The sequence below is a fragment of the Hermetia illucens genome, chromosome 4 (assembly GCF_905115235.1).
Source record: "Hermetia illucens chromosome 4, iHerIll2.2.curated.20191125, whole genome shotgun sequence".
NCBI lineage: Eukaryota > Metazoa > Arthropoda > Insecta > Diptera > Stratiomyidae > Hermetia > Hermetia illucens.
The window spans coordinates 136,354,663-136,382,648 of NC_051852.1; the positions used below are offsets into that span (position 1 = coordinate 136,354,663).

Here is a 27,986-nt window from a genome sequence, read left to right on the forward strand (position 1 = left end):
TAAATGGGATCACAAGTTACTTTTATTATAGGCTCCGTGTACATGTAAGCTACCATTTTAAGTAAAACTTAGCTTAAGCCATTACAGCTAAATACAACTGGTACCCAAAAACTAAATGATGAGTCCTTATCAGCGACACAATTTATACGGGCGAAAATTTCCATTGCATAAAGACTCACCATAAGTCCATTTCCAAAGGCCAAAGTACACCAAAGAAATATATTTCCAACCGTTCTATTCATACTTTTTGAAATAAACATAAAGAAAACTCCAAATCCTGCGAACAATACAAACATCACTGGGAAGAAGAATCCAAACGCGACACTGCATATGAGTTCATGCATAACGGCTGACACCACAAAGACTGTGAAGTTCGCTGCAACTTTAGATCCCGGGAAAACATAGTGAAGTGCATCCTTGTAGATGTATTCGTAAAGCCACTCGTGGACCACAAGGTTCCAATTGCGATAGTACCCGCTGTAATTGTGGGACGTCCACCAGTCTTTATAGTATATCCTATCGGGAAAGCGAAGGAGCTCTGCAGTGAAGTTCAACCAGGAATGCAAAATGCAGTAGAATACACCCAAGCATATCAAAAGTGCTGGCAAATCCATGCTGAATATTTTCAGGATTAAGTCCCCCGGGGTAATTCGCTCCTTTCCGAAGTTCTGGAAATTCGGTTCGATGAATCGCTCGTGAATGTTGGCTAGGAAAAAAGTCACCCCAACAACTTCCAGTAGTCGGCACAATGCGAAATTTAAGTTGATTTTGCTAGTTCGCGGGTAGTTGTCGCGATAGATGAATGTTGGCGCAAACATGTAGTAGGTGAACTGACCAAGGGAAGGATATCGGTGTTCTTTCGAAGATTTTGTACTAGAGTCTATTTTCAATTCGCCGTTAAGGATCCTTACTGCATTTGTACGTATGAAAGCATACATTTTCATTATCATTCGAATCATTTCAATCAAAATCGAGCCTGCTGAGATACAAGCTAGGTCCATTTGAATTACTCCATTTATTACGGCAACCATGAAGGATATTTGGAATAGCGCGAATGCCCATAAACAAATTGAATCCCACACTTGTCGAAAGGTAGGATCTAGAAGTAGATATAAAATAAGAATATTAGCAAGATTACTATTATTAAAGCAATATTTGAAAGTAAATAAAAGATCATAAGTTCGATGCCCTACTATCTTTAACCCCCATTCGTGTTGATCTTGATGTTCAGTTCTTCGGTTGGACTATTTTTTTGAACTGCATTACTAACAAGTAATGCGTCAATACTCAACTCCAGTTCGTCCAGGTAATCCCCACCGACTGTATCCCAAGCTTGATCCAATTCTCTAAACATTTTTCATACTCGGTGCTTAGAGAGCTATACGCAGACTATGAAATTGCAAATGTAGTACATCCCATCCCGAAAATTGCACAAACAAAATTTAAAAATTCTACTACGATTAACAAAGTTACGGCATTAAATGCCTGAATCATATTTAATAATAATAATTCAATAATTTTGCATAATGAACCGACAAAACCTTTCACATTTGTAGTGCCGAGCTTCCGGTTTCTTATTTGTTTTACCTTTAATTACCATTGAAATGCTATGTACATGCCAGTGGTAGCGTGCAATTAAATGTATCTCTCCTAACGTGGTATGAAGTGGCGAATGCAGGCTGCAAAATTTGCGTGTTGGCAAGCGCAGTACTGCGGGAGTATTGAAGTTTTGGGTTGAACCCTTGAGACAGGAAATGAAAGGGTCTTGGTTCTTTTGTCTCGGACGGACGATCAACTAATTGATCGAAGAGAAGGTTTTGGGGCTTGAATAAGAACAGCTGACAATGAAGCTCAGAAAAAAATGAGGCAATTTTGTATGGGCGGTAGGAAACATAAGAGTCAAGGAACTGAATCTTTGGAAAATTGAGTGAAGTTTATGGGAAAACTTAACTGAAATTGTATTGGGAAGGCTTGGATCTAAGACGTATTTGATGTTTCGAGTTTGCTAAAAGGAAAAGGGAGATCGTGTGTAAAGCATTTTCGAATAGAAACTTGAAAATTTAAAAGTTCCGATTATGTTGTCAGCGCATTAGGAAGTTAGGTGTTGAAAATTTAGTGAAATTGCAATTTTCCCGGCGTGATTTTTCCGTATTCGGGAAACAAATTTGAAGGAGAATGAATTTGTTGTTTGGAGCGGGGTTTTGCATTCATTGACTGCCAAAATTTTTGTGGTTTTGATCAGGTCATGAATATTTATAGAAATCGGCAGAGTTTTGAGTAAGATGGCAATGATGGTGTCAAATCAATATCAATTGACATAGAGTATACTGAATTTTTCATATTCAGTGGCTTTTTTTGACTCAAGCGTGTAGAGTGATGGTCATCGTTTGAGGATTCCTTTCCCCCTTTGCATCTAACTTTCCTAGAATGCACACTATGTACATACCAGTGGCATCTCCAAAAACAATTTTTGGTAGATGCCGGACCAAGCAATGAGAATTCAAAGACCGCGCTCCATCTCCAATTGAGGTAGATGAGATGCTGGCTTGGAGCGGATTTTCAGAATATCTCGCGATATTCTGTTATTTAATATCTCATATTTTGATGGCGTCTCAAAGCACCACATTACAATAGATGTGAAAGTTTCGTCAATTTTATTTGAGTGTTGAAGTATCAAGAGTATCTCAGCCCTCCATCCCAAACCTGGCTAGCACAGAGTCGTGCAAGCGTGTGCCGAAGGGGCGCTTTAGTGGAGTTCCATTTAGGTACTGGCGGAGTTGAGTATCAACTTTCTCCATCTTTCTTTTGGTTTTAGGATCGTGCTGCTCCTGTGATTGGCCTATTCGGAGGGCGATTTCAGTCATCTCTTATTCCTGCGTGCATTGCAGAATGTTGGGTCGAATTCAGCCATGGAAGTTACATATGTTACACAAAATTTAAGGCAAACTCCTTGCAAGTTCATTTTTGTTTCCAAATTGCAGAAAAATGGTTGCACGCAATACTCGTATACATATGTACTCAACACGGCGTCATTGTTCAGCTATGGTGTATCGACGACACTGCGATTCCCAGAAGTGCTTGGGTGAGCACTATACGGTGCGTCAAAATCAAGAAGACTACCTGCATGAGGAGCGAATCGAGATTCTAGGAGGCACGGAATGTGGTTACGTATATGTGGGTTAGCTAACTGTCGCGTGGGTAAAAATACTATGTTGAGTGGGTTTTGCGCATGTTCTTAACGTATTGGTGTGTCGCCCTGTCGATGATGCTTAGATGGTTTCTTTGTCTATGCAATTGGAGAACGGCGTACACGCGTGATGCTTTTCATCCACCATGCAAATTCAAGCAAATCGCCGGGAGACGAACCCCTTGTATGTAATTTTCTTGGTGGAAATAAATGTTGCCCAAAAATCCCTGTGGGATTGTATGCCTCGATTGAATAGCAATATATTTCCATGCCGGAAAGTAGTACACACTTTGTAATATAACGCTTGCTCTGTGTGGGATCTACATTTCCCAATCAGTCTACTTGGCAACTTCTTGCCGTCTATATGCGATTGCTTATTACAAAACACGCCATCGTGCACCCTCCACTGAAATGCGCTTCTACTTCATCTACGACTTCTCGAGACGTCCGCACTCCTCCTCAGTGTCCGATCATTACTCCGGTAATACGACTCAAACAGGTGTTTATGAAGGTTTGAAGCTTTTTAAGTAATAATGGAAGTCACTTTCGATGTGCTGCCACATAACAACAAGAAAGAATACTAGCATAGAGCAGTCTGCACTAGTTCTTGACATTGAGATAATTACATTTCTAGATTTGAGACAAGGCAGCGTAAGCGAATCTAGTGCTGTAATGTATCGAGCGACATCCAGTTTGGTGCCACTATCGGTAAAAACGTGTTTCTTAGATACATAAATGGATCAACGCTTTCGTTGGTCTGCTCATTAATGCAGACGGGGAAAGTTCGACGACCTGCCAGACTGACAATCTTGGTTTTGTTGGTGTTTATCTTTAGCCCAAATATATTTGTCTGTTTTACTAAATCCAGAGCCATTTGGCCTAAGCTCATGGCCCGTTGAGAGAGCAAACAGATGTCATCGCAGTAGTTCCAGTATTTGAAAAGAGATGTCATAGTCCAGTGGAGTCCTCCACGTCCTCCGTACAACACAGCATGAAGAACGTCATCGATAACAAGAAGACACAGAATCGTTGACAAGATGCAACCCTGGGGGACTTCGCTTTGGACTCCATATTCCTCTGAGATTTTAACCCCATTCAGCGCGTGACGCCGTGAAATGTCGCTCCGATATTAGCTATTAGTTTCCTGGGAAGGCCCATGCTCCGTATTGCCCGTACACTTTCTCGAAATCAATGAAGAGCAGGTGAACCGTAGAGTATCAATGTGGTCAATGCAGGAGGATCCGGAGTAGAGCCTACTAACTGTCGATCAAAGTTTCGAGGTGCTGTTTGATGAGTTCCACCGTTATCTTTACGACGGCAGGGAGCACGCAGATACCTCTCTAATTGTTGAATCCGCATTCCTTTGGAATCGCAGCTCTCCAAACCTGCCGGAAATAGCGGACGCAAAACGCAGGTGATGGTAAGCAACTATCAAATGGTGTTTCATTATCTGTGTTGCCAATATTGCCCTTGTTAGGCAAACCCAGAAGACAAATCTTACATCTACTGCTGATTGTAAAGTGGCCAATTTGGTTGCTCGTAAAACTTTGGTTGGTAACATTAAACCCAACTGATCTTACGACAAGATCTGTGCTCGAATAATGTGTCACCAATGATGAGGCGGTGGAAGCTGCAGAAATCCCCTAACCTTCCTCATTGAGGTATTGTCGGAGCCCCCTTTTGGATGCCTGTCCTGGACTACGTGTAATTGTTCATAGAAAGCATCTTTTTCCACTATATTGGAAGTCTCCGTTGGCGCTTAGCACTGTACATCCAGTCCATATCCGAGACGTTGTCGACGTTTTCTAATCAACACCTTCATTGGCAACTGGCGCGCCCATGGTGGACATTTCACGGAGAGAAAGCTGGTGTGTAGGGGCCTTAACTTTATGTTGGTGTTGAAATTTAATCCAGTTAATGCATTGAGGGACATCCGATTCGGTATCGACGTCGGATAGGAAGAGTACGATGAATAGGCAGGCTGGGAATTTCACTTTTGTGTTTGTTTGTCCAAAGTCATCTGGTTAAGGTGTATGACTACAAAAAATAGCAAGCAGATGTCGTCAGCGTAGTTAAGGTATCTGAGGAGCGACAACACGGTCCATTGAATCCCTTCACCTCCTCCGGCCCAGGTAGCATGAAGGATGTCACTGATAAAACGTAAAAAGTATCGATGAAAGAATTTAACCCTGCGGACCTCGTCTCGGTCTTCTAAACCCCTTTGAGATTTTACTTCGCTCAATTAGGAGAAAATAAGCATTCGGGGGGCCCTAAAAACTCTTGTCGAAGAACGTAAGCCCATTACAGAAACCAATCATAAGCTGTTTCGATGGCCAAAGGTCGTACCTTCGAGATTAGTCTCTATTCGAGGCGCTGTTCAGGTTTCGGCATTAATAAAGTTTCAAAATTGGCAGGCCCTTTACGGTAAGAAGAAAATCCTTTGGATGTATTATCAAGTCCCAGCTCAAAGGGTAGATTTCTAATATCTGTTTAAGAATTGCGGGAGTTCTAAATCCCCCCAGAATTGATTGATGCTTCGATCTCGGACAGAAGCAACACAAGATGCTGCCTCTTTTTTGCGATGAGATCACCCTAACTGGAAACGGTTGCCAATCTAGATAATAGGTGGTTTTCACACTGAATAAACTGAATAAATCTCATGTTTGTGACCAGCTCTAGGTATCATTAAGACAGGTGATCCCCATTCATATACTTGTACGAAAGCTATACCAGTTCCCATGGTACTTGATAGCTTGTGGTGAGACTTCGCCAATAAAGCCATTTTAGATGAATCCCTGAGGGATCGTGGTCTTATGACTAATTTATCGGAAAAAGGGTTCTACTGATTAATATATTGCATCTACGGAGAAATATATTGCTTCTGACATCAAACTTACTTTTGCTGAGAGCCAGTCGAACGCTTCCCCAAAACTTTAATCCTAGATAAGCTAAAACTACTGCCGCTTGCATTATTGTCCACATTCCTGCTCCTCGCCAAAATCCTCGCATTCCTCTATTGATTGTAACTTGACCAAAATTTATTCTAGAAAGAGAGGCAAAAGAGATAGTCTTAATGGAACAGTCTAGAGAAAGGTGGTTAAATGAAGAAGGGATCAACAAAGTTCACCTACATTCCTTTTGTAACGTAGCTATGAAGTGCGGTAGTTCCTGTCATAAGGATAAATGCCGCTAGGAACATATTGTACATAGTATTCACGTGAGGTATTCGGTAGAGAGTGGTGAGTACTGAGTCCTGAAAAGTGAATGTTTTGTCGCCTATCGATTTCATTTTCGTTCTATTGTGGTCGATTTTAGGATGAACTCTGTTGCGGACATCTTGGTTGAAGGCTTGATCTTTGTTTGTATGTGAATAATGATTTTCATGTTGCATTTCCTTGACATCCTCATCACTTGCACATGGGGATTTGTCTGGCATATTTCAGTATGTGTGCAGTTCCTATTGAAAAATTAAAATTAATTAATATTTGTTGATTAGTCTATGGTTAAAGCTTTGTAATGAAATATTGATTGAAGATGCTTCCTAAAATGGATTCCGTCGCTAATTTTCCTACTAGTGTGCCGCTATAGCCCAAAAAGTATCTTTCGTCATTCCACCGAGAAGAGTAAAGGTAAAGCATCCGATTCGTCAAATTAAGGATCAGCTAAATTTGTTGAAGAGGAGCAAGGTCTATTTCGACAACAATTGATCAGGCCCACCCTCAATATATTATTTGGAAAAAAAGCAGGACAATGGGAGAAATCTTATCAAATACAAAACTATCTCTGTGTAACAAAGAGATCAGTAAAACTGAAAAGATCATGTGAGGAAATGCAGCCACTTCCAGAAAAATATACAAAGGGCCTTAGCTAAAAATCTTGTTAGTCGCATTTTGGCACTGGAGAAACATAACGGTGCACACAAAAACTAGGCTGGGTCAAATTTAGGCTAAAGCTTATAGGGTCTTCTTTTTCGTCAACACACTAGAAAAACTGTTTGAGAGACAATTCTTAATCTCGAACTTGGTATCACAAGTTCTGAGTCTACTAGAAGCAAAGCAAAAAAGAAGTTGTAATGGGAGAACCTGACGATAAATCCCAACAAACCAGTTGCGTGGCATGGGCTAACTCAATCTCCCATCCCTATTTGGTCAATGGTTTCAACTTTGTCGGCGTCTTATTGATTTTTTAGAACCTCTTGAAAAATTTGTAAAGTAATCATCAAATGATGATGATGTATGTATGAACACAAATGAAGACATCTTATGGCTCGTATAGGGTTACATTCGGTTCGGTTCGTTTTCGAATTTGCTTCGGTCGCTGCTGAAAAGTGTGAAATGTTGTTTTGGTTTGAATTCAGTGTTTATTCGGAAGCTAATTGAAACCGTATATCACCGAATACTCCCACGACACCAATAGGCTTTATTAGGTTTCAATATGGTTCGAATTCATGTGTAGAGAACAAAGACACGCACGGTTCAGTTTCGGTTTTAACCTTACAGGGAGTGGATTTTGGTGATAAATTATTAAAATTTGCCGAGTTTTATTTGGGTAAGATGAGCGGTTTACCGAATAGGAACCATGTGAGAACCATGTATACTACACATAGCTGAATTTTCGTATATCATCTGTTCAGACCATATAAGTGAACAGCTGATTCGGTAATGAAATTTCGTTAACTCAAGCAGTCGCTAGTAGTACCGGGGGGAGATGCCCTCATGTACTTTCTTTGCGATTGCCCAGTTCTAGCAAGCGCCGGGGCTGTAGACTATTCTTTGAGGACCTCAGCATGATAGTAGAGCTGCTTTCCTTCGTGGATGCTACGAGCTGGCTCTGAAGGTTTGAGTCGGCTGGAATTTGTTCCTTTGCTCTTACCACGTTGTTCGTGTCCTAAGGAGGCATCAAAACGGCGCACTACAATGGGTAATTGGGTTCTTCGGTATTTCGTTATAATGGACGAACGATTTGAAGATAACGTTAAACGTGCGCCACTGACGCCCATCGTACTTTGGGATGGAAAAATTTTCCAATCTTAACCGGTTCATGACTGAATCATGGGGTGGACTCATACTTCATAATGTTTGATTTGAAGCATGTACATTTAATCGGCAAAGCTGCAGCTTAGACTCATGTGAAACTGTGATAATAAATAGGCTAAAACCGTTGAAACCTTCACACTCAGCAAACTGAAAAGAAAGACACTGGTCACTCTTCTCTATGAAAACATCTGGATTGAAATCAATAATGAAGAACTTAAATGTAGCCTCTGGAATGAAGAGGATAAAATAACTTCGCACATCATATTGGGTTGCCGTTCCCTCTCATTGTGGAAGCATACCACCTAGGAAGTATCATATCCTGAATCCGAGATAAAAGCCACGGCCAGGATTAAACAGGACGAAATGCGATTCAAACTGGTTACCGTCAACTTGGATTTCAAAGTACTACAATAGGTCTTCGACTTAGTAAAAAGGCTTTACCAAGTCTACAATGCACTCAAGGTGGTCAAAGGGTAGTATAGGTCCCGGGGCGAAACGTGGATTGGTACCCACGATGGAGCATAAAACCTGGGAAATGCCTGCTGAACCAACACCAACAGCTCTACTACCAAACCCTATCTCCACCTCCACGTGGTGACCGCTGGGAGCTCTTTCTTGACGAAAAGCTGCAGACGGAGAAGGATGAAGGCGAGTCTCCCGCGCCTAAAAACGGGACAAATTGTACCAACTGGTCCTCCAGGTTGGGGGTTGGGTAGGGCTGACAACCCTACACGGAAAACAACCTGTTACGAAGCCACAACAGGAGCCTCGGATAGGACGGATTTTAAAACGACGGACCAAGCAACGACAAAGGAACAACGATTTGCGCATTTTCTCATGGAACGTGCGCTCCCTGTACAGAGATGAAGCTGATAAGCAGCTAGCTAATACCCTGTCCCAATATAGGGCTGATGTAACAGCGTTGCAAGAGATGCGATGGACAGGGACCGGTTTCCTGGAGAAGAGCCACTACACCATATATTATAGCGGCCATCCAGTAAACCATGTGCTCGGAGTAGGTTTCTTAGTCAGCCAAAAAATGAAACCTGCTGTTATCGGCTTTGAAAGTATAAGCGAACGGCTATGCACTCTGCGCTTGCAAGGCAAGTTTAGAAATATAAGCCTCATAAACGTTCACGCCCCTACAGAGGAGACTGCAGAGTCGGAGAAGGATACCTTCTACGAGGCAGTAGAAAGAACCCTCGAAGCCTGTCCCAGATATGATATCAAAATCATACTTGGGGATTTTAACAGCCAAGTAGGGAAGGAGCCCGTATTCAGGCGATACGTTGGCTCCCATAGCTTACACGAAAAAACAAATGATAACGGACTGCGGACTATTCAATTAGCAGGGTCACACGAAATGGTTGTTGGAAGTACCTGGTTTGCGCGGAAAGCGGTTCACAAACATACGTGGGCCTCTCCAGACGGGACCACTTTCAACCAAATTGACCACGTGTTGATCGAACGCCGCCACCTCTCAGCCTTGATGAATGTCAGAACATATAGGGGGGCCAATATAGACTCGGATCACTATCTCGTTGGCATGGTGCTCCGAGCTCGAATAACAATACCACCTAGAATCCCCTCTGACAATCAGGTGAGAGTGAACACTGAAGCCATCCACAACACAACCCTCCGCGACACCTATAAGAGGGAAATGGATGCCGCAATAACCGCAGTCAATAGAAGACCTGCAGATGAAGCATCAACTAATGATCTTCACAACCACCTGAAGAACGTTATCATGGATACGGCCACAAATATACTTGGCCCCAGCCGCAAAAGGAGTCGGAACGGCTGGTTTGACAATGAATGTAAGCTAGCAACGGAACGGAAGAATGCCGCATACCGAGTAATGTTGCATTCTCAAAGAACGCGGGCACGCGCAGAGACTTATCACGAACTCCGTCGAGTGGAGAAGCGACTTCACAGACGGAAAAAGGAAGCCTGGGAGAACCAACAAGTCTGTGAACTAGAAAAGTACAGGGAGCAACCGCACCAGGCGCGCAAGTTTTACCAACAAGTCAGCAGGATGAAGCCTTATACACCTCGATGCTCATCCTGCCGAGACAAAGAGGGAAATCTGATTTCCGACAGAATGGGCATATTAGAGCGATGGGTTGAGTACTTTGATGAGCTACTGAACAACCAGAACATCGGCGAGTTGGAGGTCCCGCCAACTGAAGACGACGGACAAATACTGCCACCACCAACTTTAGGAGAAACAGTCCGTGCAATTCATCGGCTAAAAAATCATAAGTCGCCAGGAGCCGATGGAATTACAGCCGAATTGGTTAAATATGGAGGCGATCAGTTACACCAAGTGGTTCATCAACTTGTGCTCAAGGTATGGGACAGCGAATCAATGCCTGACGATTGGCAGCGAGGCATAATCTGTCTCATACATAAAAAGGGAGATATCACACAGTGCAGCAATTATAGAGGTATCACGTTGCTGAGTACCATCTATAAGATATTCTCCACTATCTTGCTAGGCCGGATAGCCCCATACGCCCAGAACATCATTGGCCCATACCAAAGAGGCTTCACTCCAGGCAAATCAGCAACAGATCAGATTTTCTCTCTGCGGCAAGCGATGGAAAAACTGTTGGAATATGGACAACAGTTGCACCATCTGTTCATCGACTTTAAAGCCGCCTATGATAGCATAGCGAGGGTAAAACTGTACACGGCCATGAGAGAATTCGGTATCCCGACGAAATTAATAAGACTGACTAGGCTGACCCTGACCAATGTGCGAGGCCAGATAAAAGCAGCAGGATCACTCTCAAGACCATTCGACATCAACAACGGTCTACGACAAGGGGATGCGCTATCATGCGTCCTCTTTAACCTGGCCCTCGAGAAGGTGATCCGTGATGCTGAGGGGAATGCAAGAGGTACGATCCTCTTCAAGTCCACCCAACTACTGGCCTATGCTGACGATATCGACATCATGGGAAGAACCACCCGAGACGTTCAAACTGCCTTCATCCAGATCGAGCAGGCGGCGCGAGATCTTGGGCTGCACATCAATGAAGGCAAGACAAAATACATGGTGGCAACGTCAGCACCGAAGACGAATCAACCAACAACATCAAACCGCACTGGTCAAACACAAGCACGAACAAGAATAAGGATAGGGGAATACAACTTTGAGACCGTTGACAATTTCTCCTATCTAGGGTCGAAAATCACAACCGATAACAACTACGATGATGAAATCCGCGCACGGTTGTTGTCAGCCAACAGAGCCTACTTCAGCTTACAAAGACTGTTCCGCTCGAAACGTCTCACCATAGGGTCAAAGCTCTTACTGTACAAGACTATGATCTTGCCAGTCCTCATGTATTCCTCGGAAACTTGGGTTCTCAGCAAGAAAAATTGCGAATCTTGGCCGCGTTCGAGAGAAGAATCCTCCGAAGAATTTTTGGCCCCCTACATGAGGATGAACGATTCCGTAGCCTACACAATGACGAAATCTATGAGCGATACCATGACCGTCCGGTTGTGGATAAAATCCGGCTCAATAGGTTACGGTGGGCGGGTCACTTAATCCGTACGGATGAAGATGATCCCACCCGGAAAGTCTATAAGGGTAATATCTATGGTAGGAAAAGAAGACGAGGCAGACCCTGCCTAAGATGGAGCGATGGCGTGGGCCAGGACGCCAGACAGCTTTTAGGGATATCGAATTGGTGGACCTCGGCGCAAAACCGGGATGTCTGGAGTTCCTTATTAAGGCAGACCTAGACCGGATACCGGTTGTTGCGCCGTTGATGATGATGATGATGACAATGCACTCAAGAATAGATTGATCGAATGGCTTCTGGAAGACTGACAAATTGGAGGTGAGAAACCTTCTCAATTTCTTCGCCAGTTGAGACTGCTCGCCAGTTCACTTATGACCAAAGATCTCCTGCCATTCTGGTTGCGAGCTCTTCCTTAGCGTACACAGGAGATCCTACAAGCCTCAGAACAAACAAACGTGGACAAACTGGGAGCTTCAGCGGATAAAATATGCGAAGTCGACTCTTCACATTCCACATTTGGCGCAGTATAACCCACACCCGGCGTGTCAGCTTGGGAATAGAAAGGGGGAGTAATGGGGAAAGAAAAGGAAATAGAAAAGCTCCACCAGAAAAAAACGCCCAACTACAGGTTGGAGGACGATCGAGAATGCCGCATTTCACCACTGCGGGCATATAGTAGTTAAAAACCCAAATTCTACGATGGCTACTGTTACTACCATCATAAATTTGGCGCAGAAGCACGTACCTGTCACGCAGTGTGTAAGTTGACGTCCAACGAGCAATGTTAATAGTGGAAACCGCTGCTGGCACATTATTCCGCCTTTTCACCAACGATAAGCAGACAAACGAGACATAGCTCATCGACACGGGGCAGGTGGACTTCAACTAAAGGCGACCCCTTCAATGGAAATTCATCATCGCGCATCAAATAGAGCGTTCCATCATAGTAGCCAACTTTTTGGTTCTCACGGTTTTCTAGTAGATGTCCAGTGCCGACAAATGATCGATAGTAGAACCGACATCACTATGAAAGGAAGAGTGATGCAAAGCAATCTATCCAAGCCCCGACGAGACCAGAAGGCGACTGTTTCCAGCATCTTCTCACCCAGTTTCCTGAACTGACAAGACTTGTGCAGCCTATGGAACGACCGACGCACGCTGTGGAACACATTATAAAAACTACAGGCCAGCTTGTGACCACTAGGGCTAAAAGAGCAGCAAAGTATCAGGCGGCAAAATGAGAATTCCAGTGTGCTCTGCATAGTGAACTTCTACGTACAACTCCACCGCAAACATGTTTTCTCTAAGCTCGATCAAAAACGAGCTCCATTCCAGACGCCAATAACTGCTGCTGACATAGCCAAAACAGCAATTATAACGCCATCTGGGTTGTTTGCATTCACTCGTTTTGGTGGTGTCTTGGTCTTCCAAATGCAGCACGGACCTTGCAAAGTTTCATTGATTCTATTTTAAGAAATCCACTCTTCATCGTCACGTAGTTGGACGCCGTGCTCATCGCCTCAAAAGACGATTTGGAGCACAAGCAGTACTTTAGGATAGTCTTCAAGAAACTCTCAGAATACGGAATCAACCTCAACTCTGCGAAATATGTACTTGGCCAACTAAAAATCGACTTCCTAGGTTGTCATCATCATTAGGCGTGTTACCACTATCTAGTAATGTAGAGGCAATCCAGAACTACACACGCCCGGAGACGATAATGCAGTTACGAAGATTCCTCGGGATGCTGAACTTCTACCGAAGATGCCTTCCACATGCAGCCGCTACACAGAAGCCGCTAATCGCATTTCTACACATGTCAAAGAAGAACGACAAGTCTCCGATCCTCTGGATCGACTCTGCGTTGCGTTTGAAAAATGCAAAGTAGATCTTACACTACTAGGTCATCCTGACCGAGAAGGAGAACTATCATTAGACTGCCTAGCGACATGCCTTTGATTATGGTATGGGAGCCGCACTTCACCAACGAATAACCGGAACTTGATAATCGCTTGGGTTCGACTCATAGGCATTCAATAAGGTTCAGGACAAGTGCTCTAGGTATGATAGAGAAAACTGTCTACAGTGCTGTACGTCACTTCCAGCAATTAGTTGAAGGCAGACAATTTACCATCCGCAAGGACCGTAAACCGTTGTTGTTCGCCTTCAACCACAAAACAACTACCGAACCAAGCAGGACCAGACAACTCATCTACAGTAGTCAGTTCACCGCCGACATAAGGCACCAGAACCAACAACACAGGCTAATCTGAACTTTCGATTGCAATTATGGATATCCTCGGAGTGGAAACCTCTATTCTGTGTGAAGCAACCACAAAACGACGGCCCTACCTGTCAGACGACTTGAGAAAAAGCATCTGCGACAGCCTTCATGGGCTCAACCACCCAGGCATCCGAGATTATAGAATAGAAATGTGGATTTCGGTCGTTCACAAGCTATGCAAGCTAGTTAATGAAAGAAATCCACAAGCACACCTTCACATACGGAGGAACTTTTCCACAAGCGGGTCGTTTAGAGCAGGTCCATCTCGACACCATAGGCCATTTACATATGTCCGAGGAAAAAATGTTCTGCTTGACCATGATCAGCAGATGCAAGTGTTCGGCATAAGCTATCCAGTCGAAAAAACTTTAGCGGAAGCTATCATCAGGGAGCTTAGATATTGTCTCTATTTGTAGTTAAGTCTAAAATTGATAGACCAGCTAGTAGATTTGTACTGATGAAGGGAGTAAGTTGCTTCTGAAATATATATATACATAATAAAATAAAATTGTAGTTTGGAGTAAGCTACTGGTCTATCAATTCTATCATCAGGGCATTTTACGACCATTGGATAGCTAGATTCGGTGTACTTCACCGCATCACAATGGAGGGGTTCGGTCCAGGTGAGGAGAACCAGACACCAGACACAGCACTGATGAATTGGTTAAAGGCACCGGTTTATGATTTCCAGGTGAATTCAATCAATGGTAAAAAGACTGAAGACAACTCCGAAGAAGATGATATCGGCCTACTTCGACCATTATCAACCTAGACGAGTATATTCGTCCAAAGAACTCTTCTCCTGTATGAATGTCCTTTTACGAGCTGCCAACCTCTTAAACCTTACGACGGACCTCTTAGAGTTCCGAAACGTTCGGAGAAGCACTACTTCATCCAGTTACTCAAAAGTTAGGCAACAATTTCAACGAGCAGGCTCAAACCAGCGTACTTGCTACGAGACTCCGGAGAACACAATGACAGCGCCAGGGCTTCCACTAAGAAGACTATACTACCAGTAGTGATCGACGAGTCAAACCCAAAGTCCGATTCAATATCTAGCATTATAAAAGGGTTGGGGGAGCCATGTGGCGGCACCACTAATTCTCGGAAATACTCCCACGCACGCCAACGAATACACAATGATTGTGAATAAATTTAAATTTAATTTAACTTCTATAATAGCTTCCTCACCCAATAATTTGCATGACCACAAGCTCTTTCCTAACCTACCCCCTGAGACGCTACGGTGCGGATCAGTGGCTGCTGATTTAGACTGAATTCATCTATCCCTTCTCCTTTTACACCCGGGCTTGGGACCATCTTTTTATGTCAGTGAAATCTCATATTTCTCTTAGAGCTTTCTTTTCTTCGAGGAATAAATTCTAGATTTTATTATCGCTCAGCCTTCCACCCAATGTTTCAGCTCGCTATACGTGCTCCACAATAGAGGAGCCGCGGGCTGCTTGGGAACTCTTCCTAAATAAGTTCCTCAGTTTTCGAACTTCAAAAAGTTGTCGAAGAGTATTCAAGGGAAATGGGCGCATAACTTAAATTGTTAATTGTGAACGTAGTTATTAGTTGAATCAATTAAAAGCGATTCTCGCAAGTATAGCACGATTCTCTAACGGCGTATGCAAACATTTCTCTATCGCATGTATCGAGTCGTTAGGCCAAATGCATCCCATAACATGCAACAAGGAAAATAATGCATGGTCAACGATCATTTTAGTTTGCGATTGATTTAATGGGATCATTGAAGAGGAAAAAAACAAAATCGATGAAGAACCTGAAGAGGGAATTGCAGAAACGTTGCAAAGATGAAACAAGTCAGGAAACAGGAAGCAAGACGCTTCAGGTATGAAAGGTTTTGTGTATTCCTTTTATAAAGAGATTTGAGTGTGCATTTGTCCCATTAGCATGTAGTACGTAAAATATGCGTATACAGGGTGCGGCAGCATAACTTCCTTTTTTAAAATGCGCGCCACTCAGTTAGTTGATGTCCTAGCGGAGCGCTAGTGATCTCGTTCAAGAGGGGATACTGTAAAGTTTTGTCCCGACACGGTTCAGTCGCCATCATAGGTTGGAATAGTGAGGAGCGTGCCTTTGCCGTTGAAGTTTACTTATCAAGCGGGTGTTCGGTTATTGCAATACAGCGTGCATTTCGGAATCGCTTTAATTTAGCCCCGTTGGCTCCCGTCCCAGACCGCAAATCAATTGTTATATGGGTCACTACATTCAGGCAAACTGCAAGTGCGACAAAAGGAAGAACTGGAGTCCCTCGGCCCTTTAGATCACCTGAGAACATTGAAGCAGTGAGAGCGTCAATGTTGCGATCGCCACGGCGTTCTGCGCGCAAACACGCATCTGCCCTTGGACTATCCGATCTTTCTGTGAGAAGAATTCTTCGTGATGATCTTCATTTTCATCCCTATAAGATGACGATAGTGCAGGAACTTTCAGAACGTGACTTCAATTCTCGGATGAACGCGTGTGAGCTTCTTCTTGATGTCGTTCCCGAGGGTGCTATTGTTTTTTTTAGCGATCAAGCCCATTTTCATTTGTGTGGGTCGGTTAACAAACAAAACATGCGCTACTGGGCTGACACCAACCCTCGAGAATTGCATCAAAAGCCTTTGCATTCACCCGAAGTCACAGTGTGGTGTGCAATTTCCTCAGCTGGAATTATTGGTCCCTGGTTTTTTGAGGAAAATGAGGTTACAGTGACAGTGAATTCGGACCGGTATGTAAACATGCTACAGAATTTTTTTTCCCCACGGCTAGAAAATTTGGATTTGGGGGACACTTGGTTCCAACAAGACGGTGCAACAGCACACACTTCAAGAGCATTGATGGCTGTTTTGAGGGAACACTCTCCAGAGCGCCTTATGTCAATTAGAGGCGATTTGGAATGGCCGGCACGCTCTCCCGATCTGTCCCCTTGTGATTTTTTTCTATGGGGTTTTTTGAAATCCCGTGTTTATGTGAACCATCCAAGAACCCTAGAAGATTTGAAGACCAACATCCAAGAAGAAATTGCCAACATAACACCTGCTATGCTAACAAGAATCATGACAAATGCCAGAAATCGGTTTACGCAATGTATGGGGAATGGGGACGTCACCTAACAGATTTGATCTTCAAAACAATGTAAATAAAAACTTTAGACATGTACCTACATTATAAAAAATAAATAAATATTTTCCGATGCATACAATAGATTTTATTGAGTTTTGAAAAAAGGAAGTTATGCTGCCGCACCCTGTATTATGTGAAAATGGCCACTTTCAAGTGATATTGATATTCATAGTCTTGAATTTGCAGAGGAGCGATAGTTTTGACCTAGTATAACTTTGTTAGTCATAGTGCGATTTTCACCAAACTTGGCAGGATCATGCTCTATACTGTAGCCTACATTATTGCAAAATTTTGTGATTCTAGGGTGAACTTAAGGGGGGGGTTTCCTGTCAATTACTAAAAATTATAGTAATATACTATTATTAACTTTCTTTGAACAGGTATCGGTATGGAAGGTATTTCGGAGCCTAGGCACCGTATAGTGGCAGCCTCCTGATTTTTCAGATTTTTCGGTTTGGTAGTTCCTGAGAATGGGCTCGTTAAAAAAATGACCACTTTCAACCCCCGGCACTCCCCACGTTCGTTCAAAAGGCAAAACTAAGACCGGCTTCGAAAAGTACTAACCGAGGCCTTTAGTTTGATACCCCACATGACTATATTTGATGAAAAAAAATGTGCACCCCCCTTTTGCATATATGTGTTTACACAAAACCTTAAAAAAAATGTTGACTACGCTAGACAACTGTGAACCAGCCGAAATATAGATACTTCCAAAGAGCGGAAATTTCTTGGATTTTTTTATCCCACATTACATACTGAATATTGAGGTTTTTTTTTGGAAATTTTCAGTATGTAGAATGAACGAGTGTAACACTGGAGCTTTTTGGGACTATCATTACATTAAATTCGACTTCGATGTGGTCCTACGTTTCATGGCCCATTCTATAATCAAATGGAAATCTACCTCGTTCATCCTATCATAATCTGCATTGTGATGATGACTAATGAACTAATTTTTGCTTATGGAGAATCTTCTATCTATAGTCAGATTGTTCCCAACCTGGACCTGTTAACTGAGATGGTGACTACCTATTAAAAACTGCTGAGCACACTAAACAATCGGCTTAAAAGTCGCTGAGTGGAACATATCAATAATTTCACCTTATGTGCGGGTAGCACTCAATTGAAAGTTCTCACTGAATTTTTTAAAACTATTCTAGATTTTTAATCTTATCAGTACAGCTTGTAGGAAAATTATAGATATTTTTCTAACTTCTGATAAATCCGACCGACGAAACGCTTTTCTAGTGATCCTCAACGCACTTCACAATTACAATACTCACTCCCAGGCGTCTTTCTTGCTACTAAATTTAAATTTTAATCAGCTTTTCAGACACGAAGATTCAAAGGTTTTGATGTTTATTGTAAAATCAGCAGAGATTGATAATTTCATTCACGTCGAATCCGATGTTTGAGTATTACAAGTCAGAAAGGTTTCGAAAAATCGAGAGATACTTTCTTAGATCGCTACTTAACATACTTCAGGTCACTCATCACAGTTTCAGTTGGATAGACATAAGGAAAGTGCGAGATGTCGTTGGCTTATGAAAACCCTTTGCCTCCTGTTGGAGAATTTCACATTCTTCCCTCTATAAGACTACAATATAAAATCCATTTGCAATCGCTTATCGGGACCTCTCTTTTATTGATGGTGAAGGATGCAGCGGGTTCCCATTCACCGTTTGTATGTACAGAGATTTAACAGAAACTCTCTTGATGCCTTATCATTGCTAGAATTGTTATTTACAAGATTAACGCAAGTCATTGACGATATCAGCATCAATTGCACTCACTTTGATTCCCATCTTGTTGGTAAAGTATTCTTATTTCTGTTGTAAGATAATGAGGCCTGTAATTAAATATCAAAATGATTAATTACTGTGCAAATACTAACTCAATTTCTGGACCGATTTTCATTTAATATCCCATTTCAACAGTGGAATTGAGTGAGAGCATAACAGTGCAAAGTCGAATGCGCTGATGTTTATAGAATTCTGAATTTTTCGTATCGTTGGCTTTGTTCGATGACACAGACGAGAGAATGCATTTGGTACTATGCAGCATTCTTTTCGAAATCCTACCACCTTTCAACTATAATTCTAATTTTAAAGTTGATCTTAGTAGCTGATTCCTTTCAAGTGTGGCACTCGGCGAGCGCTTAATTTACATTAAAAAGATAAACGCATATCTATTTTCGCAAACAAAATTACAATGACATTGAAATGTTCTTGTGGGACGTGCGCGCTTAAATTTAATAAAGGCCTACAAATAAGTTCTGTCGGCTTTCACAATAGATGGCGTAGCTTGTTTTTTATTCCATTGATCCACATTTCCAAACATTCATCGGAAAGCTACTGTCAATAGGCACAAACGTCAAGTATAAATTATTTAATTGAAGTGTAAACAACAATACTTTTTTCATCAACGAAAATGCCAATTTTGTACCAAATAATGTGTTTTTGCGGGGAGTTCTACTTCATTATTTCAATATGAAGAAAAAAGCAACCGAAAGTCATCACATTTTGGTGGAAGTTTATGGTGACCATTCTCTATCTGAGCGAATGTGTCAGAGGTGGTTTGGACGGTTTAAAAGTGACAATTTTGACTTGCAAAACGAAGAGCGCGCCGGACGGCCAACAATTTTTGAAGATGAAGAATTAGAGGCATTGCTCGACCAAGATCCATCGCAAACGGAAGAAAAACTTTGAAAAACATTTGGAGTCACTCAGCAAACCTATTCCCACCGTTTAAAAGCAACGGGAATGATCCGAAAGGTCGGAAATTGGGTTCCGTATGAACTGAAGCCAAGAGATGTCAAACGCCGTTTTTTTTCACGTGCGAACAACTGCTCCAACGACAAGAAAGGAAGGGTTTTCTGCATCGAATAGTTACTGGCGATGAAAAGTGGATCCATTACGATAATCCCAAGCGTCGGACAACGTGGGGATACCCCCGCCATGCCTCATCATCGACGGCCAAAGCGAATATTCATGGTGAGAAGATCATGCTGTGTATATGGTGGGACCAGCTGGGTGTGGTATACTATGAGCTGCTAAAACCGAACGAAACGGCCACGGGCAAACTCTACCGACGTCAAATAATGCGTTTGAGCCGCGAACTCAAGAAAAAACAGCCGCAATACCAGCAAAGGCATGATAAAGTTATTTTGCAACATGACGATCCTCATCCACGTGCTGCACAGCCCGTTAAAACATATCTAGAAACGTTGAAATGGGAAGTCCTACCCCACCCGCCGTACTCTCCAGACGTTGCTCCTTCTGATTACTATTTGTACCGGTCGATGCAACATGGCCTGGCTGACCAGCGCTTCTCCAATTACGACGAACTCAAAAAATGGCTCGATGAGTGGATAGCGGCCAAGCCGACCAATTTTGGGCGTGATGGTATCTATGAATTGCTTGAAAGATGGAAGAAAGTTGTGACTAGCGATGGGCAATACTTTGAACAATGAATGTATATCCAATTTTTCACATTAAAGCTTCAAATTTAAAAAAAAAACGAGAGAACTTATTTGTAGGCCTAAATAGTTCAGTTAAAGAGTGAATAAGTGCGCGTGATACTGCATTGATTTGACCAATTTAATGGAAACTTCCAATAAAACCTGTATGTGGGAATAAGGATACCATTTTCCGATAATTTTATCTAATTTTCGGTTAAATATTCAACGAACTCAAAGGCAAATTTAGACCGTTTATCCATTTACTAGAAAGTTAGTTGATTTTGGCATTCACAGGGTTGACACAAATTGGAGAATTACAGCTGATCAAACACTGATCAAGAGAAGTGTGATATCGTGGAAGCACACACACACACTGGTAACGGTAAAATCCAAAGAAAGAAAAAAAACTTCAGAAACTTTGGCAATGATATAGCATCATCATTAGGGTTGACAGGCAAGAAAAAAATGAGGGTTGAAGGTAAGGTCCAACCCGAGTCTAAGATGCAATTGCATTAGCGATCTAACAGCTGGGAGTCCTCCTTTTAGTGTTAGCCACATCCAGCGGGGGCTTCGCTGAACCATGTGTCAATTTCGCTTATCGCGTTTGTTTTTGTCACCCATTAAGTTAACATACGATTAGCAACAATGTTAAGTGAATCTTATGTCCAACTCGGCCATGACATGTACATTATCTCAAGCTCAGTTAGTTAGTTAGTTAGTTAGTTACTTTGTCCAATCCCCAGTAAAACCAAAATAAAGTACTTTTTTGAGGATTGTGGGGTCCTAAGTCCATGGATTAAAAAAAGAGGGAGTAAGTTGCTCCCCATTTGGTCCGATCCAGCATTAAGTTGATGCGGACTTAGGACCCCACAATTCTCAAAAAAATATTTTCAGCTCTGTCCAAGCTGTGGTCAATAAGGCGGATATAATTCGTAGTCATGTCGTGTTCTGCGAATTATATAAAGGAGCACTCAACATCTGCGAGCTGCTTCGGTCACGCTACTCTCAGGGCAGAGGTGAGGCAGCGTCTGACGATTTACCCCTGCCCTGGTAAGAAAGCGTAAAGCCGTCATTGCCTGACATTTTTTCAAAATAAAGTATTGAGATCAGGGAAAGAGTATAAGTATAGTTGGAATTATTTTAAATCCTACCTGATTTCTTAGTGACAGGTCCCGCGATAGGCTGACTAAGTAAATGCATTCAATGTTGTTAAAAGCAAAATGATCGGATTGAGTCACAAACCTCGGGAAGGTGCTAGGGCATTCACCTCAGTCGATGCGGGAGACGGGCGTTGGTAAGGGTTGTTGAAGAATAGACGGCGTCAGAACGTAAGTAAATTAGTTTGAGCAAATCGAACACGTGTCTGCACGCTAAATATTGGCACCCACATGGGAAAGATAAACGAATTCGGAAGAGCCCTTCGGAAAAGGCGTATTGATATCTGCGCTCTACAAGAAACCCGATGGTCTGGTGCCAAAAGCTGCGTCATAAAACGCGAAGGTGGTAAATATTACTAGAAATTTCTCTAGTCTGATAGCCGATGTTGGCATTGCCATCTCAGAGGGTTTCCGTGGCGCCATTAAGGAAGTCGAAAGATTTGATATCCATACCATTATATCAGGTAATCGCACTATTCGCAATATTAGAGCCATTCCATCTGTCAGCGCAACTGAAGTCGAGGAAGCAATGAAACAAATGAAATTGGGGAAAAAACAGGATCTGATGACATTTAAGCTATGGAAGCAAAGAGCTGGGACCCAACACTGTGGCTCAGTGAACTCTGCAATTGACTTATTCAGGAAGGTAGAACACTATCTGACTGGTAAAAAAGTACCACAGTTCCAATATGAAAAAGAAAGGTAGTCCCACAGAATGTTTAAATTACCGTTCCATACCATGAACATTTTTGAACGCATTTTTTATAACCGTATTCGCGAAATCGTTGAAATAATCTTGAAAGAAACGGGGTTTGTCAAGAACTGCGGAACTATTGACGCGAACACCGTGAGAAGCATCGCCTTCATTACATTGCATTTCTGGATCTGGAGAAATCGTTTGACCTTGTGCTACATGAACTAATCTGCTATGCTCTTTGACAACACCGAGTACCAAAGGAATTCATGCACTGGGTTCAATTGCTCTACCACGATCCGAAAAGTAAAGTTCGAAGTGTGGTGGGTGTATCTAAACCGTTTCGTGTTTCTGTCGGTGTTCCTCAAGTAAGGGCCCTCTCAGCACTAATCTTTGTTCTTGTCATGGACCCTACACACTGCTTTATGCAGATAATGTTTTCCTGACGTCTCATAGCAAAAATGATCTCGAACAACTTGTCCATAAATGGAGTGATAGTCTCAATCAAAACGGTCTCAGATTGAATCTGAATAAAACTGAATTTTTGACAACCGATCCCCATGAAACAGGTACTATCACCGTCAACTGAACGATTTAAATATCTCAGGTCAATGCTATCAGTTTTGACATGAATTGTAAATTACGCGAGGGAGGAGTCAAAATGTAAGCACTTCAAATGAGACAGGACTCATTTTCGAAAACTACTCAACCCAAAAATCCGAAAAAAATCAACAAGGTGCGCTTACATGAAATTTAGACCCCAAAATATGTACCATTCCGATATCTACTCAAATAAACTTACTAATAATACTAATGTGTGTCCGGATGGCTCAAGTGGTTAGAGCGCTGGGCTGTTGTAGCGGAAGGTCGCGGTTCAAATCTCGCTGGGGGCAGAGGAATTTGTTATCGTGATTGGATGTCGGACACCAGTCGACTCAGCTGTGAATGAGTACCTGAGTCAAATCAGGGTAATAATCTCGGGCGAGCGCAATGCTGACCACATTGCCTCCCACAGTGTACTGTGGTGTACCGTTACGGTCTTGAATGAAGTGCTCTAACACACTTCAAGGCCCTGATCCAATATGGATTGTTGCGCCAACGATTATTATTATTATTATAATAATATTTTACCAATCTTTAGAAATTGGCAGAAAAAGCCCCCTTAAGTTCATCCTAGGAGTACTAAATTGCACCGGCATAAAAGATAATATCGAATGTATATATGTTTCATGGAAATACAGCTATTAGTGTCAAAGTTATAGCAGTTCAAACTTATCAATTTTGTGCGAATTAACTGCAATCCTAAGCCATACAAATAAGATGCTGACGTCATAATTAACGAGAATAATTGACATTCTAGTGAAATATTAAAAAGAAGAATATACTTCTCCCAATATGGCAAGTCACGCCATTTTGTGTTGAGTTTAAAGGGCTCGACAGAATATGGACAGGTAGGGTATCAAATGAAAGGATTCGATTAGTACTTTTCGAAACTGATCTTATTTCTTATATTGGGTGAAACATAGGGGAGTGAGGGTTCAAAATGTGTGCCCAAAAAGTGAAACAGATCTCGTTCTCAGAATTTGCTCAGTCGAAAAAACTGAAAAAGTTCACAATTATAAACGAAATCTAGGTCTCAAAATATATATATATATATTTCGATAGCTTCTCAAGTAAAGTTAATAATAGCATATTACTATATTTTAGAAATTTACCTTAAAACCCCCCTTAATTTCATCCTAGAAGTATAAGATTTGGCACTGGTATACGAGATTATACTATATAAGGCATAGCTTTGCAAAGTCTGAATTAAATCCAACTATTATTAACAAAGTTATTGCCGTTGAAATTTTTGCATTTTATGAAAATCGTTAGATGCTGCCCTGGTAAGAAACCGTAGAGTCGTCTTCGCCTAATATGTTTAAGGTTTGGGTTCTGAGCCCTAAACGAACGGTCGGTGGGCCAAAAAAGAGGGAGTAAGTGTGCTTCCCATTTGGTCCGGTCCAACATCAAGTGGATGCGGATTTAAGACCCCGCAATTCTTGAAAAGTATTTTCAGCTCTGGCCAAGCTTTGGTCCAAAGTATGGGCGGATTTACGCTCAATATAATTCGTAGTCATGTTGTGTTCTGCGAAAATGGAACACTTAACATCTGCGAGCTGCTTTGGTCACACTGCTCCCAGGGCAGAGGTGAGGCAGTGTCTGACGATTTACTTCTGCCCTGGTAAGAAACCGTAAAGCTGTCTTCCCCTTAATATCAATTCAATGTATGATTGTCACATGCGATTTATTTGGGAATGGCTGGGGCTATTGTCACGAAATTTTGTGAGAACATGTGTTCTCTAAATACTATTTTATTTACAATTTAAGGGAGGCTCCCCATACGTGAGAAAGGCGGAGCGTAATTTTTGATATTATTTGCATCATGGGGGAGTCGGGGTTGGAAATATGTACCCCACAAAGTGTAACAGATCTCGTTCCGAAAATCCGAAAAATTCACAATCGTGCATCTGTACGAAATCTTGGCCTCAGGCATATAAGCGGCGAGCCACAAGGGAACATCTTAGTTTCCCTTTTTTGGCTTTTGTTTAATTATTTATATTTCAGTGTCATTTGCTCGAGACAAACATAGGTATGTATTTATATATATATATATACTTAAACTCAACGTAAAATACCCAGTCCTGACTACAGCTTATTGTTATCGCGTTCGCTTGTAAATGGTCGCAACCGGGATCAAGATTGCGTGAAGAGAGGATGTTTATTTACTTCACTTCACTTCAGGCAAATCAGCAACAAATCAGATTTTCTCTGTGCGGCAACAGTCTATTCATCGATTTTAAAGCCGCCTATAGCATAGCCAGGGTAAAATTTTACACGACCATGAGAGAATTCGGTATCCCGGCGAAATTAATAAGACTGACTAGGCTCACCCTGACGGATGTGCAAGGCCAGATAAAAGAAACAGGATCACTCACAAGACCATTTAACATCAACAACGGTCTACGACAAGGGGATGCCCTATCATGCGTCCTCTTCAACCTGGCCCTCGAGAAAGTGATCCGTAATGCTGAGGTAAATGCAAGAGGTAAGATCCTCTTTAAGTCCACCCAACTACTGGCCTATGATGACCATATCGACATCATGGGAAGAACCACCCGAGACGTACGAACTGCCTTCATCCAGATCGAGCAAGCGGTACGAAATCTTGGGCTACACATCAATGAAGGCAAGACAAAGTATATGGTCGCAACGTCAGCACCAAAAACCAACCAACCAACAACATCAAACCGCACTGGTCAACCGGGAAGAATAAAGATAGGAGAATACAACTTTGAGACCGTTGATAATTTATCCTATCTGGGGTCGAAAATCACAACCGATAACAGCTACGATGATGAAATCCGCGCACGGTTGTTGTCAGCCAACAGAGCCTATTTCAGCTTACAAAAACTACATGAGGATCATGAGGTCATGAGGATGGACGATTCCGTGGCATACATAACGACGAAATCTAGAAGCGATACCATGTCCAGATTGTGGATAAAATCCGGCTCAATAGGTTGCGGTGAGCGGGTCACTTAATCCGTATGGATGAAGATGATCCAGCTCGGAAAGTCTATAAGGGCAATATCTGTGGTGGAAAAAGAAGACGAGGCAGACCCTGCCTAAGATGGAGCGATGGCGTAGGCCAGGACACCAGACAGCTTTTGGGGATATCGAATTGGTGGACCTCGGGGCAAGACCGGGATGTTTGGAGTTCCTTATTAAGGCAGGCTTAGACCGGATACCGGTTGTTGCACCGTTGATAATGAAGATGATAAATCTCAGAACAGAAGAGGATGAAGTAAACTAAGCACTAAGTAGAACCCGAGACACAACTCGGAGTAGAGATCCCTACTTCACATCGCTATATCTGAGGTAAATATGGCCTCCGATGGGTCTTTCGTCTATATTGACAGCTTTACTAAAAATTCGCCGATTGCTAATAACGAAGGTCCATTCAAAAAAGCACGAGTATAATAAGATCACCACCACGAACCGGTAGAGAATCAAACCAAAGAAAGAGCTCCAGTTCTAGCGTAGCATATATCACAGGAGAACCAACAGGAGAAACCGATACCAGGAAAAAAGAAATAACCCGGCCAACATGCGACAACATGACCAATGCTAGCGTGAACTCAACTAAAATGGCCAATCTGGCCTGGCTTCGAAGGACTGTTTCACAGCCAAGACACGAAACACAAAAGCGTGTCAGGGAACCCGTTTACGATTGAACCATACATCGAACAATGCTAGAGTAAAAGGAGCCAATAGCGAAAGGGATCCGAGCCCAAGTTGGACTTTGGTTAAATCAAGGAAGGGACGGGGTGAGGCATGATTACAAAACAAAACCATCAAGAAGTGCTGATAATAACAACAATAGAAGGTATATCCTATGCTCATATTTTACGAAGGTTTAAGGCTAATCCTACGTTGAAGGAGCTTAGCGACAATGTGACACGAATTAGGTAAACACAGAAAGGAGGTTTGCTGTTCGAACTATCGAAGGAAAAGAAGGATCACGTTGATCTACAAAAGAATATAGAGGCTTCACTCGGCGGGCAAGCGACCGTCCGGGTAAGTCGGCCAATAGTTACGATAGAGTGTAAAGATCTTGACGAGGTCACTACCAAGGAGGAAATTTTCGTGGAGTGCTCAAACACCACTTGAAAATGGAGGACGTGCAGGAAACGGTCATCAAGAGCCTAAGGAGAGCGTACGGTGGAAAGCAAACAGCGACCGTAACTATGTCTATGACTTCAGCTACAAAAGCCCTGTCTGGGGGTAAAATCCGCATCGGTTGGGTGGTGTGAAGGTTACGCGAGCAAATTCTGCTAAAAAGGTGTTTTAAATGCCTCGGATTCGGGCATATGGCGAAACATTGCACTAGCACCACTGATAGATCTAAACTGTATTTAAGATGTGAGGAGGAAAGTCATTTGGCCCTCAGTGCCTTCTATGCAGGGAAACCAAAGATCGCGACTGCTTACAGGATGGCTTTAAGCACCCTACGTAAATGAGAGTAGTATTTTTGTTGTTAAACAATGTTAGTCAGGACACGTCACATATGCGCTGTACTTAATTTGATAGGTCTCACTATATTTACCGAAAATTAATAAGGTTTTCACAATTATTAGTACAGTAGTAAGAAACTTTTTGAGTGCTTTTGATCTTATCACTCTCTGTATCAAAGTTATAAATCCATGTACGAGTACTTTTGTTTTCTGATAAAATCGTCTGACAAACTCTTTTTCACGAGCTATTACTATACGAACGCACTTCTCAATCACAATACTTACTTCAAGATGTCTTAATTGCAACTAAATTTAAATTGCAATCAGCTCTTCAGACGCGAAATTTCAAAAATTTGAATATTATTGTAAAATTGAGAGATATTGATAATTTCATTCACTTGGAAGCTGATATTCGCACGATGTGAAGTTGGGTTTTTGTA

General features: G+C 42.2%; 1 protein-coding gene across 7 annotated transcripts; it reads right to left on the bottom strand.

Moving 5' to 3' along the window:
* LOC119655957 (sterol O-acyltransferase 1-like) lies at positions 1–27,986 on the bottom strand. 7 transcript variants are annotated; one of them, XM_038062177.1, is made up of 4 exons: positions 27,832–27,986; positions 6,319–6,644; positions 6,085–6,230; positions 1–1,099 (listed from the first exon to the last, which is right to left on the bottom strand). In XM_038062177.1, exons 2-4 carry the CDS (start codon positions 6,621–6,623, stop codon positions 69–71), a joined length of 1,482 nt encoding a protein of 493 aa, XP_037918105.1. In that variant the 5' UTR covers positions 6,624–6,644; positions 27,832–27,986; the 3' UTR covers positions 1–68. The 7 variants fall into 7 exon arrangements, with proteins under 7 accessions (XP_037918105.1, XP_037918103.1, XP_037918108.1 ...); XM_038062175.1 differs by lacking the exon at positions 27,832–27,986 and adding an exon at positions 27,639–27,772; XM_038062180.1 differs by lacking the exon at positions 27,832–27,986 and adding an exon at positions 18,462–18,563.

What these genes read in the sequence shown, in the direction of transcription:
- LOC119655957 (XM_038062177.1), bottom strand. Translation starts at nt 6,623, where the DNA reads ATGCCAGACAAATCCCCATGTGCAAGTGATGAGGATGTCAAGGAAATG. An exon ending in AGCTACGTTACAAAAGGAAT is followed by an intron (nt 6,231 to 6,318) that starts GTAGGTGAACTT and finishes CTCTCTTTCTAG; the next exon opens with AATAAATTTTGGTCAAGTTA. An exon ending in TCGACTGGCTCTCAGCAAAA is followed by an intron (nt 1,100 to 6,084) that starts GTAAGTTTGATG and finishes ATCTACTTCTAG; the next exon opens with ATCCTACCTTTCGACAAGTG.